The sequence below is a fragment of the Ochotona curzoniae genome, unplaced genomic scaffold (genome assembly GCF_017591425.1).
Source record: "Ochotona curzoniae isolate NIBS_2020 unplaced genomic scaffold, NIBS_Ocur_1.0 patch33, whole genome shotgun sequence".
In the NCBI taxonomy this organism is placed as follows: domain Eukaryota; kingdom Metazoa; phylum Chordata; class Mammalia; order Lagomorpha; family Ochotonidae; genus Ochotona; species Ochotona curzoniae.
This window is the reverse complement of record NW_024466895.1, coordinates 26,235-40,704: the sequence shown is the minus strand read 5'-3', so window position 1 is coordinate 40,704 and position 14,470 is coordinate 26,235. Positions and strand designations below refer to the sequence as shown.

General features: G+C 35.3%; 1 protein-coding gene across 1 annotated transcript in view; it reads right to left on the bottom strand.

Annotated features, from left to right (window-relative positions):
• Positions 1 to 14,470, bottom strand: part of LOC121167106 (palmitoyltransferase ZDHHC17) — a 54,175-nt gene that overhangs the window by 23,429 nt on the left and 16,276 nt on the right. Inside the window, exons 2-7 of the mRNA XM_040996483.1 lie at positions 10,318 to 10,421; positions 8,902 to 9,024; positions 6,543 to 6,620; positions 5,875 to 6,019; positions 2,034 to 2,098; positions 1,331 to 1,493 (exon numbers count right to left, since the gene is read on the bottom strand). Coding sequence (XP_040852417.1) covers positions 1,331 to 1,493; positions 2,034 to 2,098; positions 5,875 to 6,019; positions 6,543 to 6,620; positions 8,902 to 9,024; positions 10,318 to 10,421 — 678 coding nt within the window. The remainder of the gene's footprint in view (positions 1 to 1,330; positions 1,494 to 2,033; positions 2,099 to 5,874; positions 6,020 to 6,542; positions 6,621 to 8,901; positions 9,025 to 10,317; positions 10,422 to 14,470) is intronic.

Below are 14,470 nucleotides of genomic sequence, written 5' to 3'. Positions count from 1 at the left end.
TTAACTTACCCTTTAGGTCTAGGATCAGCTTAATGTGCAAACCCCAGTGCTGTAAAGTTTTCAGGGCACTGTATTTTAAACCATTTGGAAAGGTAAAACTTCTGTGTATAAATTCTGAAGTGGCAGAAAGATCTATCAGCACTTACAAAATCTAGCTTAGGTACATCTACACAAATCTTTACCACAATAATTACTTTTTGGAGTATCCACTAATTTTCAGGTACTGTATGTGGTCTGTCAATTTTCTTTTTACCCCGTTTACTGGCAAATATTGGGCCATTCTGAAAACTTTTTATAGGGTCAAGACAACTTAAAATAATTTAAAAGAAAATGGTTGTTATTAATTTCTTAAGTCTCCAATATTAAACATCTGCTTTTACTAAAACTAGTAAGAATCTGCTACAATCAAAAGGAAATAGGCACCACACAACTGATGTAAGCTGTTTATTTTAGCAGTTTAACTTTCTCTGCCTAGAGTAATCATATTAAAGGAAAACTACTCATTGGAATATAAAGAAATGTCCTGATCCAGCAGGAGATAATCTACTTTTTGATTTGCCATTTCAGGTTAATTCGTGTATCCTCTTTATATTAGCACATATCCCTTCAGAATTTAAGAAACATGACTCATGAAACATTATGAATTACGGACCAAATCCAAGAACAATTATTGAAAATCAACAACTATTTCTGATTCACATTACTAAAATGTTTTAAAATAATTTCACAGAAGTCTGTTGAAAGATGTGATAGATCTTAAAGCCTAAAACATGAGAACAGTAAACAAAATTTGCGACTATAATATTCTCGCATGCATTAATAAAATGTCTACATATTTCTGCTCAAAGTGTGAATGTTAACTGTTTTGGCTCTTTAGATAGTTTTATGTATTTTTCCTAGATTAGATTACTCTTTGGAGATTTCCCTATAAACAGCATAAAGGAGTTTAAGAAATTCAAAATGTTTCATTTTTAAAAACAAAACAATAAAATAACCAAGTAAAAGAATGACTAAGATTGATTGTGAATAATATGGACTAACTACATGCTCATACTTTGTTGTAATGCTTTTAAAGAAACCAGAAAATTATTCCCCATCATTTACAAAAATACGCATCATAAACTTTCCAAACACCTGCAAGAATTCCCTACGGAAAAGGTCCCTAAAATATAAAATGAACTTTAATACTACAAAACGAAAGTTACCAGTTGCATTTTTAAAAACAAAGGGCTGAGCTAACTAAGTTTTTCCAACTTGGGGTTTAGAAAAAAACTTTACTGAGGAATTTATAATAGCCACATTTCATACATCATCATCAATGTAGCATTACCTTGACATTCTGGGCATCAACATTGGCTCCAGCTTCCAGAAGAAGGCTAATGACTGTGGTATTCCCTGCTAGTACTGCCCAATGCAGAGCAGTGTTTTTGTGATACTTGTCACCAAGGTTAACTGAAACATTGAATGTTAAAAGCAATCTAGTTGGATCCACACTGAAAAGGAAGAAAAAAACAACAACAACAACAACCCTAATTTCAATGACAGGAATCATTACAGATACTAAGCTGCTTGTGGTTGAATTCACATTCCATCTTGGCACACTTCTAATTACTCAACAGCCTTCTAATCAATGAGCCAATATTCTAAAATGAAGACATGTGCAATATCACAGAAAGCGTACGATCAACAAGTGATAGCACACTGAGTTCTGACAGTTGTTGATTTTGTTCTAGAAACTGAATTTTTAAATATTTCACTTTAAATCTAGACTGTTCCAAGCTTTTTAAATAACTGATTAACACAAACTTGGCAATACTTTTAAAGAAAATAACTTCTTCCATTTTGTGGAAGTTGTTAAAACAGATGAAGCTAAAATTACTGAGGTAGAGGTAAACACAGAATCAGCAAAACAATCAAAAAGGGAATTAATGTTATATAACATTAGTAAGCATAGCTTTAGTTGATTTTTCCACATGATTTGATTCACACTATATCAGACTAAAAATGAGTTGAATATGTGCAATATTACATACCTATGCGTTCTATAAGCTGCCCACATTAAAGGTGTCATTCCATTCTGATCCATCATATCCACATCCTTGACAGGGTAAAAAGAAAAGTCAGAGAATGAATTGGAATAAGTTCCCAGTCAAATTTACTTAGAAAAATCTTACATGTATATCATACCAGGAGCCAACAAAATATTACCTAATCAAAACTTTTCATAACTTTACCACCAAGTTTTCCTCTACTTTAAAATAAACAATGTCTACTATTTTCATTGAGTATTTTAATTACAACATATTAATCTTTTATAGTTTTCCCTTTTAGATGGTTTTAATTAGACTTGCAATGTTTTGTAGTTGAAAACTTTAGACCTTCTAGTCATAAAGACTTAGCAAGTGATTTAAGCCTCTTGAAAACTTACAATGCCTGATAAACACTGTGTATTCTAAATGTTTCAGAAAAATGAAGACCTTTTCTAAAACTTTTCTAAAGTTTATTATTTTATTATCATACATTCTAAATAATTCTGCAGTGCTTCCAAGAAAAAAGCAACATTCAATTTTACTTTCATCACATCCATCTTTTTTAAAGCTATTATTTTGGTATTTATCTTTCTATCTTTACATGAGATGCTTGGATTTTGCTGCCACCTGTTTCCCTCCCCCCCTTCACTGTCAGGAATTTTTTTTTGAAAGATTTATTCATTTTTATTAGAAAGGCAGATATATAGGGGAGGAGAAGACAGACAGAGAGGAAGATCTTCCATCCATTAATTCACTCCCCAAGTGGCTGCAACGGCCAGCGCACCGTCAATCTGAAGTCAAGAGCCAGGAGCTTCTTCTGAGTCTCCCACATGGGCGCAGGGTCCCAAGGCTTTGGGCCATCCTCAACTGCTTTCCCAGGCCACAAGCAGGGAGCTGGATGGGAAGTGGGCCTGCCAGGATTAGAACCAGTGCCATATGGGATCCCAGCACATTCAAGACGAGGACTTTAGCAGCTAGGCCACACCACAGGGCCCAGTATCTTATCTATTATAACTCCATTGTGGATTTCCTTTAACAATATTGTTAGGAATATCTTTTGTAGCCTTATTTGAGGACATTTCCAATGTCCAAGATAATTTGAAAAAAATCACGTGACTTAAATGACATGTTATACCTTACTGCTATGGTTTCAAGAAAGCACAATCAAATTTATTATCTACAGCAAGACATGTAACTTCTTATGTTTAACTTTCTTCTCAGTTGTTTCTTTTTTAAATAAAAAATAGTAGTAAAAATACTAAGAAAAAATGTAAGTTTATGTCCTATCTCTAGAGTACTAAAAGAAAATGAAATTCAACCATTTCTCTCTTGGGGTTGAGAATTAAAATTGGGTATTTTTCCAAGTTCAGCCAGGACATTTGGTTGCTTTTTGTTAGGAAGAAGTAACAAGCACAGAACAAAAAGTTTATGGAAATTCCAAAATCAACAAGGCTCGAAAACTTAGCATTTTCCCCTGAAAATCATCCAAAAGTATTCATAGTGACCACTGAATATATTTAAATGTTACTAAATTAAAACAATTGCAAACACTAGAATGACAGAACTCACTGGAAATATATACGCCCTAATAAGTTGAAACAAAATGTTAATAAAAAAATAAAGGAAAAAAGGGAAAAAATTTTTTAAAAAAAGGTATGTTAGAGCCTCATGAAATTTTAACTACAGAAATACAGTTTTATCTGTCACAGTAACATTAACACCAAGAAAAAAAAAAAACCAGCATTATTGACTAAAGTCACTGAAACACAGGGAAAGGGAAGAAGTAACTAAAACATACATACTTGTTACATCATTGCTCATAAGTGGGATGTAACTAATAACATTTGAGCAAGTCACTGAAGAAATAAAATGCCAGGAGATGCTGTCAAGAACCCTAAGGCAACAGCAGACCAGAGCTGCTGCAGAACACCAAGATGGCTGGTACTGTCACAGCAGGAGGAGCCCAGGGCTACAGCACCAGCACTCTGAAGAGAGGGGTCCAACCATGACAGGGCATGCAATGAACGCATTTTTATATTAGATCAGCGTATACTTGCAGTGAATGCCTGAAAATATATATATCAAACTATTCAAGAAGAGACCTCAGCAGGAGATGGACAAGGAGAGAAGTAGGGTTTCATTTTCTCCCTCGCAACGCTCTTTTATGTTTGAGTAATAAGCATGTTTTTTGTATGTGGAGAAAAACTCCCAGAAGAATATTTATGACACATTTATCTTCATCATCATAATGCATTTTCAGTATAGTAGAAATCCTATCCTGTGAGAATTTCACAGCCTATACATTTATATTATACCAAAGTTAAAGCAACTAATAAAATCATCCAAACTCTATAATCAATAAGTAATAAAAAAAACTATTATTCAAAAATGGGCCCTTTTCTTTCTCAGTTTAAATCTGAAATTCACTATGCATTATAAATTATATTTACATTAGAAAAAAGGTCCTGAAGACACTGTCACATGTACTGTTCCAACATTTGGTCCAGAACAAGCTACGGAAGAAAGGGTCACAATAAACTTCACTCCTCACACTCACGTATGTGTGCTGACCCTTAACATGGGCTGGTCCTGTTACTGTGACTGACAGCATGCAGCAGAAATGTTCCTGTGCAGGATCAAGACCTAAGACTTAAAACTTCTGCTTTTCCTCTGTCGTATAAGGAGTTCACCTCCCCTGTTGCAGACCACATAGTATTGCATTGTGAAGTTCTGGCACTGCACTGAGAAAGAAAAGCCCACCTATGCTAGTATCCCAGATAAGCAGAATTATTTAGCCATTCCTATTACTGCACGAGATCCTTATTGAGTCATCCATCCCCCAGCACAGTCAAGTTCCGAGAAGTGGCTAATCCCAGCCATTATTACAGGAACCACCCAGCCAAATGCAGTGAATTCACAGAATTGTTATTTAAAAGATAAAGCTGCTGCTGCTGCTCTCAACTCACTTGGGAAAGTTTGTTACCAAACGATAGGTAGGTATCACCACCAACCCCCAGCAGTTAACTTATTAGTCTCTTAGGAGTTACACACTACCACTGCTTGATATTCCAACTACAAACACTGGAAAGGATTCATTAAAAGAAATGCTGTTCAAATCCCAAATCAAAATTTTCAATTAAAATAACAGCAAATATATACTGATAGCAATGCATAAACTCATTTATCTTTTTCTCTTATGCTGGGATCCTTAGTTATAACATTCATCTTTAAATAAAGTCAGGGGAAAAAAAATACATGAAAGAAAAACTGGGTGTTGTTACCTTTAACAAAAACATTTATTACAAACAACATGATAATATAAACTAGAAATATTTAACGACATTATAACAACTGCACATTCAACTAATAAAACTAAATTAATAAAAGCTAAATAATAAAACCTAGTAACTATCACCCCAGGTTTCCTGACAAGAGAATAGCACTATTTTATACATCAAAAATTGGGAAACTGATTTCAAACACTGTAACCCCCTCAAGATGCATTTAATATAGAACATGACAAATACGTTAGCTTGAAAAGTACAATGAATTAGATAATATATTCAAAAAACACATGAAGAGAACAAATGTCTAAATTCTTCCTTGATTTCCACCATACTCCAAAATAAAAGTCCACCTTAACAGTTTATTACCTGATTCGTGATGATTTTATTTTTATATTAAGTACACAAACAGGTCAATATGTATTGTCTTTAAATCTATTTTCTTTATCCATGTATCTATTATCTTCATTTAAATATCACACAGGTAGCATCAGGGGTATCAGGCATTTGAACCATAAAGCACATTTGATTCAGAGTCACACTGCAGTGATGGGTTTTACCTGTCCTTTTGCTATGAGATAAGCAACAATTGAGGTATGTCCAAACTGAGCAGCCAGATGAATACAGCTGCAACCTTCCCCGTCAATTAACGAAGGGTCTGCACCGTACTTCATTAGCTGCACCACCATAGACAGATGGCCTTGTCTGAGACACAAAAGAGTAAATATTTAAATTAATAAGCTATTACAATGAGAATTTCCTGAAAAAAAACTTTAAAAAAATAATAGTAATTTTTTGAAAATCATGATATATGTCAAGACATATGTAGATTTTTATAGTTCTTCAGATGTTTTAACTGGACTACACCTGATTAACCAATGGAGATAGAACTTACTTCAAAATACAATAATTACTGAATTGTATTATTTTTAATTCCAATACAATCTTAGTTCTTAATTCCAATTCAATCTTAGTTCCAATATAATCAATTAATGTTCTTTAATTGTAAATACAACATAGTCTACAAAAGTATTACATTTACAAATCCAAAGTCTAACTCAGTCTTAACCGGATAAATACCAGTATAGTCAATTTCCTAAGGATAGACAGTGTAACCACTGGCACAGCTAGTCTCATTAGTTAATTATAGCCAAGAAGTTTTTAAGTTGCTTAGTTCTAATAGAAGGGAACCAACAGAAAAAACAAAAACAAAGAAACAAAGTTAAACCTTGTGGCCCAATGCAATGGAGTTGAATTCAGGTCTCCTCCAAGTTGATCCACAATAGCACCTTTCGAAATATAGTATCTGTAAAAAATTTAACAATTTAGACAATTTTTATTTTGAATTCTAAGAAATTACATGAAAAATAGGATTTGCCATTTTAATCTCATGCTAGTTTGTGCTTTTGAATAAAAAACTTTTCTGATGGCTTATTATCAAAATTTTATTTTGGGGCCCGATGTTGTGGCCTAATGGCTAAAGTTCTCGCCTTGAACAAGCCAGTTCTAATGCTGGCAGCTCCACTTCCCATCCAGCTCCCTGTTCGTGGCCTAGGAAAGCAGTCAAGGACATCCCAAGGCCTTGGGACCCTGCAGCCACATGGGAGACCTGCAGGAATTTCCTGGCTCCTGGCTTCAGACCAGCACAGCACCGGCCGTTGCGGTCGCTTGGGGAGTGAATCATTGGATGAAGATCTTTCTCTCTGTCTCTCCTCCCTGTATATCTGACTTTGCAATAAAAATAAATCTTTCAAAAAGAAGCAAAAAATTTTTTATTTTGTTCTAAAAATAAAAGTAATTTTTAAAGCAACAAAAAGAACAGATATGCCAAATAACCATATTAAAAGGTGATCAAAGAACCATAAAGGTTTAAAATAGTGATACACAGTCTTGGGATCAGAACAGTTGCAAAATAGGCAAGACATGGTCTATTTTGGGTAGGCCAGCTTTTAAAACTTTTCTATGGGTTGAATAAAACAATGCAAACAAAACATTTTATAAACAGTAAATAGTAACGTACAGGTTCTTCATTAAGCCTTGTTAATAACATTTAAAACCATGATGCTTTAAAAAGTCACAGCTATTGGGGCTAGTACAGTGGTGTAGCATACTAATTCTCTACCTGTGGTGCCAGCATTCCATATGGGTATTGATTCTAGCTCTCGCTGTTCCACTTTCAATACAGCTTCCTGCTTATGCCCTGAGAAAACAGTGGAGGATGGCCCAAAGCCTTGCGCCTCTGCACCCACATGGGGAGACCCAGTGGAAGCTTCTGGGTACTAGCTTCAGATAGGTCCAGCTCTGGCCTTTGTAGTTATTTGAGGAGTGAACCAGCAGATGGAATGTTTTTTTCTGTAACTCTTTCAAGCAAAATATTTAAATTTATTTTAAAAAGTCACAAGTATAATGCTTAATAATGTCAAACATTTTGATATGCTCTGAAATGGAAGAGATTTAGCTGTTAATTACCACACTTTCTTTGGACTAATCAATGCATCAGATCTTGAACGTAGCTTATCTTTAGACATCTGACGAACAGACTGGTGTGGCTCCGTGAATTCAGCTGCAGCTAGCAACACTGGCATATCATATCCAACTGCCTGTCTGAATCCTAGCCTTGCCTCTGATCCAGTTTCCTACTAATAGGAAGCCATCCAGCATGCAGACACTTGTTACTCCTGTGGGAAACCAGCATGGAGCTCCCAGTTCCTGGTTTTGGCCTGCTCCAGATCTGGTTATTACAGTTATTTGGAAAGTGAATCAGTGGATGAATAATTTTCTCTGTCACTCAAGATTTCAAATAAGTAAATAAATCTTGTTTTAAAAAGGCATTTGAATCAAATCCTTGGCAAGTATTGATCACATAAGCTCTCGAGCAGTTCTACTGGTAACTAATTGAGAGTACTATCTCGTATGCACATCATTTTAAACATTTAGTATACTCAAATGCTTAATACAGAAGTTTTATACATCATACAAATATTTGTTAAAGTGGTATTTTTAAAGCATAATACAATGAAAGGTTCAACTCTACTCATTATGCATAATAGCTTTGACTCACAATAAAGTATTTCCAGAACACCAAATTATAAAGAACTCAACCATTCAGTTACTTAAATTGGTTTCTATGGTACCTAAAAGACATTATATAATGCTGCAAATAGTTTCAAAATGGTTCTACTAGAAGAGAGATATAGCTCAGTCAAAAAGCCATTTTCACATAAAATACATTTTTTTTAAAATTCCAACTCAAAACCATTTTCACATAAAATACATTTTCTTTAAAATTCTAACTCAAATTAACCTCTTTGTATTTCTATTTCCTTATCAGCAGGATGTGGCCACTGTTGTATTTCACAAAGGGATACCTCAAGAATTAAGACTAAAGGAAACATAAACAGAAAAGTATTTATTACAGTGCTTGGATTAGATAAGTTATTAGTACATATTAAAAACAAATTTTATCAGAAAAAAAAGATACACAGAATCTATTACTTTAAAGGCGATGAATTTAGAAATAACTAGCTTCTGATAATTATTAAAATAATAAACAGCAACTGTTACATAAAGATGCAGAAAACACATACTTGACTAAATCTATTCTGTTATTGATGGCAGCCCAGTGCAGGAGTGTGACATTTTCTTTGTCTGGCTGTCGTACATCATAGCCTGCCTCCACCAATTCTCGGCAGCGCTCATATATTCCATACCTTGAAAAGAAAGAAAATAAAGCACTATCATTACCACTTAATAATAACTTTAAATGTGAAAACAATATTTGCTGGAGAAATTAATACTCCATTTGTTGCTCTCAAAATGTTTCATTTACAAAGCTATAAAGTCTCATTAGGTGAAGAAGGATATCACTAATAATATTCACAAAGAATTGCTTATTTTTCTTTGTTATTACTTGTACAAAACACCTTGAAGAGATTATAGAAATATACAAGTAGGCAACAAATATTAAATACCTAGAAATCTGCAATAGCGAGCATGCAATGATTTAGAACATTAAGAACAAAGGATTTTCTTAACAAGTCCCAGGATTTGTTATTGTAACTTAACATTCTTCAAGAAAGCAAACTGAGAGGGGTGAGGCAAGGTGCATAGTGGTGCGGGAGAAGAGTCCCGACTCAGCCTAAGCCAAGGAGACCTGAGAGAACAAATGTTCTCAACTGGCAACAGCAAGGTGTAGGCAGAGCACCTCATCGCGGTCCATCACTATGTGGTGGCATGCATTTTTTAAAACTTTTTAATTACAGAAAATTTCAAACATAAACCAAAGTAGAAAGACTAAGTAAAATGTTGAGTCTCTGGAAATATATAATGCAAAAACAAATCTAAATAAGTCTGGAAATCTTTATCATTTCTCATTCTTTTTCAGAATGGTTTACAAAACAGATGGCACATTACACTAAAAGCAAGAATAAGAAATCCTACTTAGTTCATGTCTTATGTATTAGAGAAATTCCTTTTACTAACATTTAATATTCACATTAATATTTAACTTTCATCTATTAGTTTACATTTATTTGAAAGGTAAAGAGGCAGAGAGATCTTCCACCTGCTGATTCATTCCCCAAATGCCTGCAGTAGCCTAGGTGGTGCCAGGCTAAAGCTAAGAGCACAGAAGTCCATCAGCCCTCCCACATGAGTGGCAAGGACCCAAGGACCTGCTGCCTCTCGGGGTAGCAATGGCAGGGTGCTAGATCAGAAGCACAGCACCCAGGACTCAAGCCAAGCACTCAGATATGGGATGAGGACACCCCAATCAACAACTTAAGCCACTCCATAACCAATCTTAATACTCTTAAAGGCAAAAGAGCAAATCTCTGGAAACATCAGCAATTTCCAAAAGTTAATAGAACCACTTACTTAACTAATGAAAAATATAACCCAATCTACTTGATAAAGAGATTTTTTTCCCAAAGGAATGTTTAAGATCAATATTTCACTTAAAGTATGGATATTAAAGAATAAAACAATTATAATAAAAACCTTACTGTGTAGCCTTGACTATGTCCCATGTGCTGTAATCATCAATATGAGTTTTCCTTCCCAGAGGTTCACCAAATCCATGGTTATAATGGCTTTGGGGTTTGATTTCCTGTTAAGACAAAATCACACACAGGTAAGAATTTTTTAAAAAGGTTATGTAAAATATTCCAGTATTTTACACCAGTGCTTTTGTGATGCTTGAAGAATGTTCATTATTGAAATGAGTAGCCTTATCTTACTCTGAAATCTGGACTCTTCAGATAAAAACTATTTCCAGGTAGACAGACACCTTCCACCTCAGTTTACACTCTTCAAAAAGCAGTAAGACTAGAACTAGTAAGACTAGAACTAGTAAGACTAGAATTGCTACCAATTAGTACTGGAATTCCTCTTTAGTATCACAGAGCACTCCAACTCTTCAGCAGATCAATTCTCGTTCATTCAAATTTTCTTATTTTTCTCACAAAATACCCAGCTCTAACACTACACTTTAAAATTTTCATCACACTTGATAGCGTATTTACCAAATAAATTCTAAAGACCTTAAAGAAGAAACCCATGAGCTTTATTATTCTATTATCCTCAGAGTTTAGCTTCTCTTAAATGCCATCAGTGAGGGCTTATTAGCACCTATATTGAGAAATAAAGGAGATGCTCTGATCAAATGTAAACTGTAAATGTAAATGGCAATTAGTATTAAAATAACAATTTTTATATGGACTATAAAGAACAGTTTCACAGAGTATTGCATCTGCTCAAAGCCAATGCTGTGTGTGATTTTCTATGTTAAATAAGGGCAGGCAGATGTGCTGCAGTTAAGACACTGCCTGGGACACCAGTACACACATCCAAGTGCCCGCGCTCAACTCCCAACTGTGCTTCCAATCCAACCAAGATGATGGCTCAAGTTCTTTGGTCCCTGCCACTCACATGGGAGATGTGGACTGAGCTTCAATTTACAGACTTAGCCTTAGCTATTGCAGGCATCTGGGGAGATTACCATATAATGGGCATGTCTCGACTTCACTGAATTATAAAAAAAGTAAAATTTGATACATATTGTCAGCTTTCCAATGTAATACAGCACTAAGACACAATTGCTTCTTCTAATGAAAAGAGAAAAACTGAGCATGCCCAAATAATGTCATCAGTTCAAATAGCTGTTTCTGATCTTCACAATAAACAGATGAAACCTAACAAAACATTTGGGGAAAAAATTATTCCAAGTTATTATCTTGCTTCTGATCTTTAACCTCTAATCACATCAGCTATCACTTAAAAAAATTATGCACATTTTACTAGGATGCTAGCTTTTTCTAGTCAAATTACATGAGAAATTCCAAAACTAACTTCATTGAGCTATAAATTTGGAAAATTACTGATCTGCATATTCTCCCAAAAAAGGGAATTTAAGTTTCCCTAACACAAATTACAGTTAGTATTTAGCTTTTCAAAGGCAAATGCTTAGTTCCTTATAAAATGCTATTGCCAGTATCAAGACGCCACAGTAATAATGATGTACCCTCATTAGCAAAGGAAAACCAGAACCACTTACTGCAAGGCTCACAATAAAATGCTGAAATTCATTGATAATTTTAAGACTTGTTTATTTACTTGAAAGGCAGAGTTACTGAGGGACAGAAAGGGATCTTCTACCACCTGGGTCACTCCCCAGATGGCCATAACCAAAGCAGGAGCCAGTTCCCTCATCAATCCTAGCAAGTCCGTCTTCTGCTGTTTTTCCTAGGCTATTAACTGCCAGCTGGATCAAAACTGGAGCACTGGGACATGAACTAGTATCAACATGGGATGCTAGGGAAGCAAACAGGCAGCCTATGCCATGACACCAGCCTCCCATATTAGTTTTAAGACACTATTCTTGAATTTAGTAAAATAGAACTGGATAACTAAAACATGGACAGATGTAGTATCTGGGGCATATGAAACTTCTGAAAAGTTATAAAGGCAGACACATACACAAGACTTATCCATTTAATGTCTTTGAAGTGAAGCAAGATATTCCTTCAACTAGTAACCATTCTTTCGAAATATTATGACTGTGCTTTTCCCTATGACAGGAAAATAGTATTTTGAATCTTCAATTGTCACTTTCAGGGGCTGGTGCTGTGGCATAGTGGATTAAACTGTTACCCTGCAGCAGTGTCATCCAGTATGGAACCATTTCCAACCCCAGATGTTCCACTTTCAATCCAGCTCTCTGTTAACACGCCTGGATAGCACTGGAAGATGGTCCAAGTGCTAGGGACCTCACGTCGGAGACTCAGATGTAGCTCCAGATTCTGACAAATGCAATTATTTTGTTAAGAGTGGGTCAGCAAATGGAAGATTTCTGTCCCTTTCTCTCTTTGTAACTCTGCTTTTCAATAAGCAAATCTTTTTAACACAAATCACCATTTCCATAGTGCTATACAGACTCGTGAAAGAATAAAATTTCCATTCAGTTTTGATGGGAGAAAATCAATCAATCAAGACACATATTGAGAGTCTGCTATACATAAAACTCTACAATTTACTGTAATCCAGGACCTGAACAGGATGCAGCAAACAGAAAACAACAAATAAGAGAATATCAAAAACCCTAGGGACGGGTGTGGTGACATAGCTAGCTAATCCTCCTCTTTGCAATGCCAGCATCCCATACGGGTACAGGTTCATGTTCTGGCTGTTCCACTCTGGTCCAGCTCCCTGCTTATGGACTGGGAAAACAGCAGAGGATGCTCAGGTCCTTGGCACCTGTACCCATGTGGGAGACCCAGGGATAGTTTCTGGCTTTGAATCAGCTCAGCTTCAGCTGCTGTGGGCATCTGGGAAGATGGAAGATTTCCCTGTTTCTCCTGCCCCTGTAAAATCTGCCTTTCAAATGAAAATAAGTAAATCTTTTAAAAATCTACCATGTAAAAACAAAGCAAAACAAAAAAACCCTCTCAGTGGCCAACTTTAAAAATATTTTTAGTCTTTTAAAAAGTAAAACCAATGCAAAGAATAGATTCCACAATGAATCAAACATTTACATTTTAAATGCAGACAACATCAGTAACTGTCTTTTTTTCGTGCTAAGCTCTATTCTATCACACAGCAGTCTTGTGAACATACACAAAATACTGCGTTCTGTCCTCAAGGACTTAACAATTCAAAATGGAAACACGATATAGACAAGAAAAATAAAATAAACCTAACACACAACAGCCTTGTAAAAAAATAATACTTAACAAAAAATGAATATAAGATTCAAAAAAGAGCAGCATAATTTTTGAAACTCTCTTAAAATTTGGTTGAGGCAAATCAGTATTCTGCTTCACTAATGACAGTTACACTGCTTTTACATGAAAATATTCATGAAACAATTCTGGAGGGAATATGATCATAAGCTTTGACGTAACTCTGATCTCATTCTCATCCCATGTATTTTCATTTTCTCCACAGTTCATTTTGTCCTACACTGTCATACATGAACTTCCAAATGCATAATTTTATGAACAGTTTTATCTCAACCTATACCAGTATTTGCTTTGCCTCACTTACACAATTATTTGTTTTTAATTCTTAGTTAAGGGAGATATGATTATAAAGATTTATCTATCTGAAAGACAGTGATAGAAGAAACAGAGAAAGACACATCTTCCATCCATAGCTTCACTTCTCAAATAGCCACAATGCCAAGGCTTGATTCCGGGTGAAACCAAGAGCCAGGAACTCCATCCTGGTATCCCAAGCACTTGGATCATCTTCCGATGTTTTCCCAGACACATTAGTGGGGACCCAGACTGGAGCATCCAGTACTGAACTGGTGCTGTGATATCTGACGCCGGCATTACAAGAAGCAATTAGCCTCCCTGTACCAACATCAGTCTTATGATATTTTCTTTTTTTAAAGACTCTTTTAAACATATTCCTGCAATTTCACTGTAAAACAGCTAGGTCTGATAGAAAGTCTGTGAATGAGAGGCTACAGAACTCAAAGTCTCTTTTATCTAAGCAAGTTGAGCTAAGGCCTCCTATTTGTTCCAGAGGTAGAATACAGGGTGAACAAGATTTTTCTGCAATCCTTCAAAGACTGGCAGCCAGCAAGAGAGAAAGAGTTCAAAGTTTCATTCATTCCTTTCCTTATTAAAGTACTTCACTATTTATGTTTTCCAA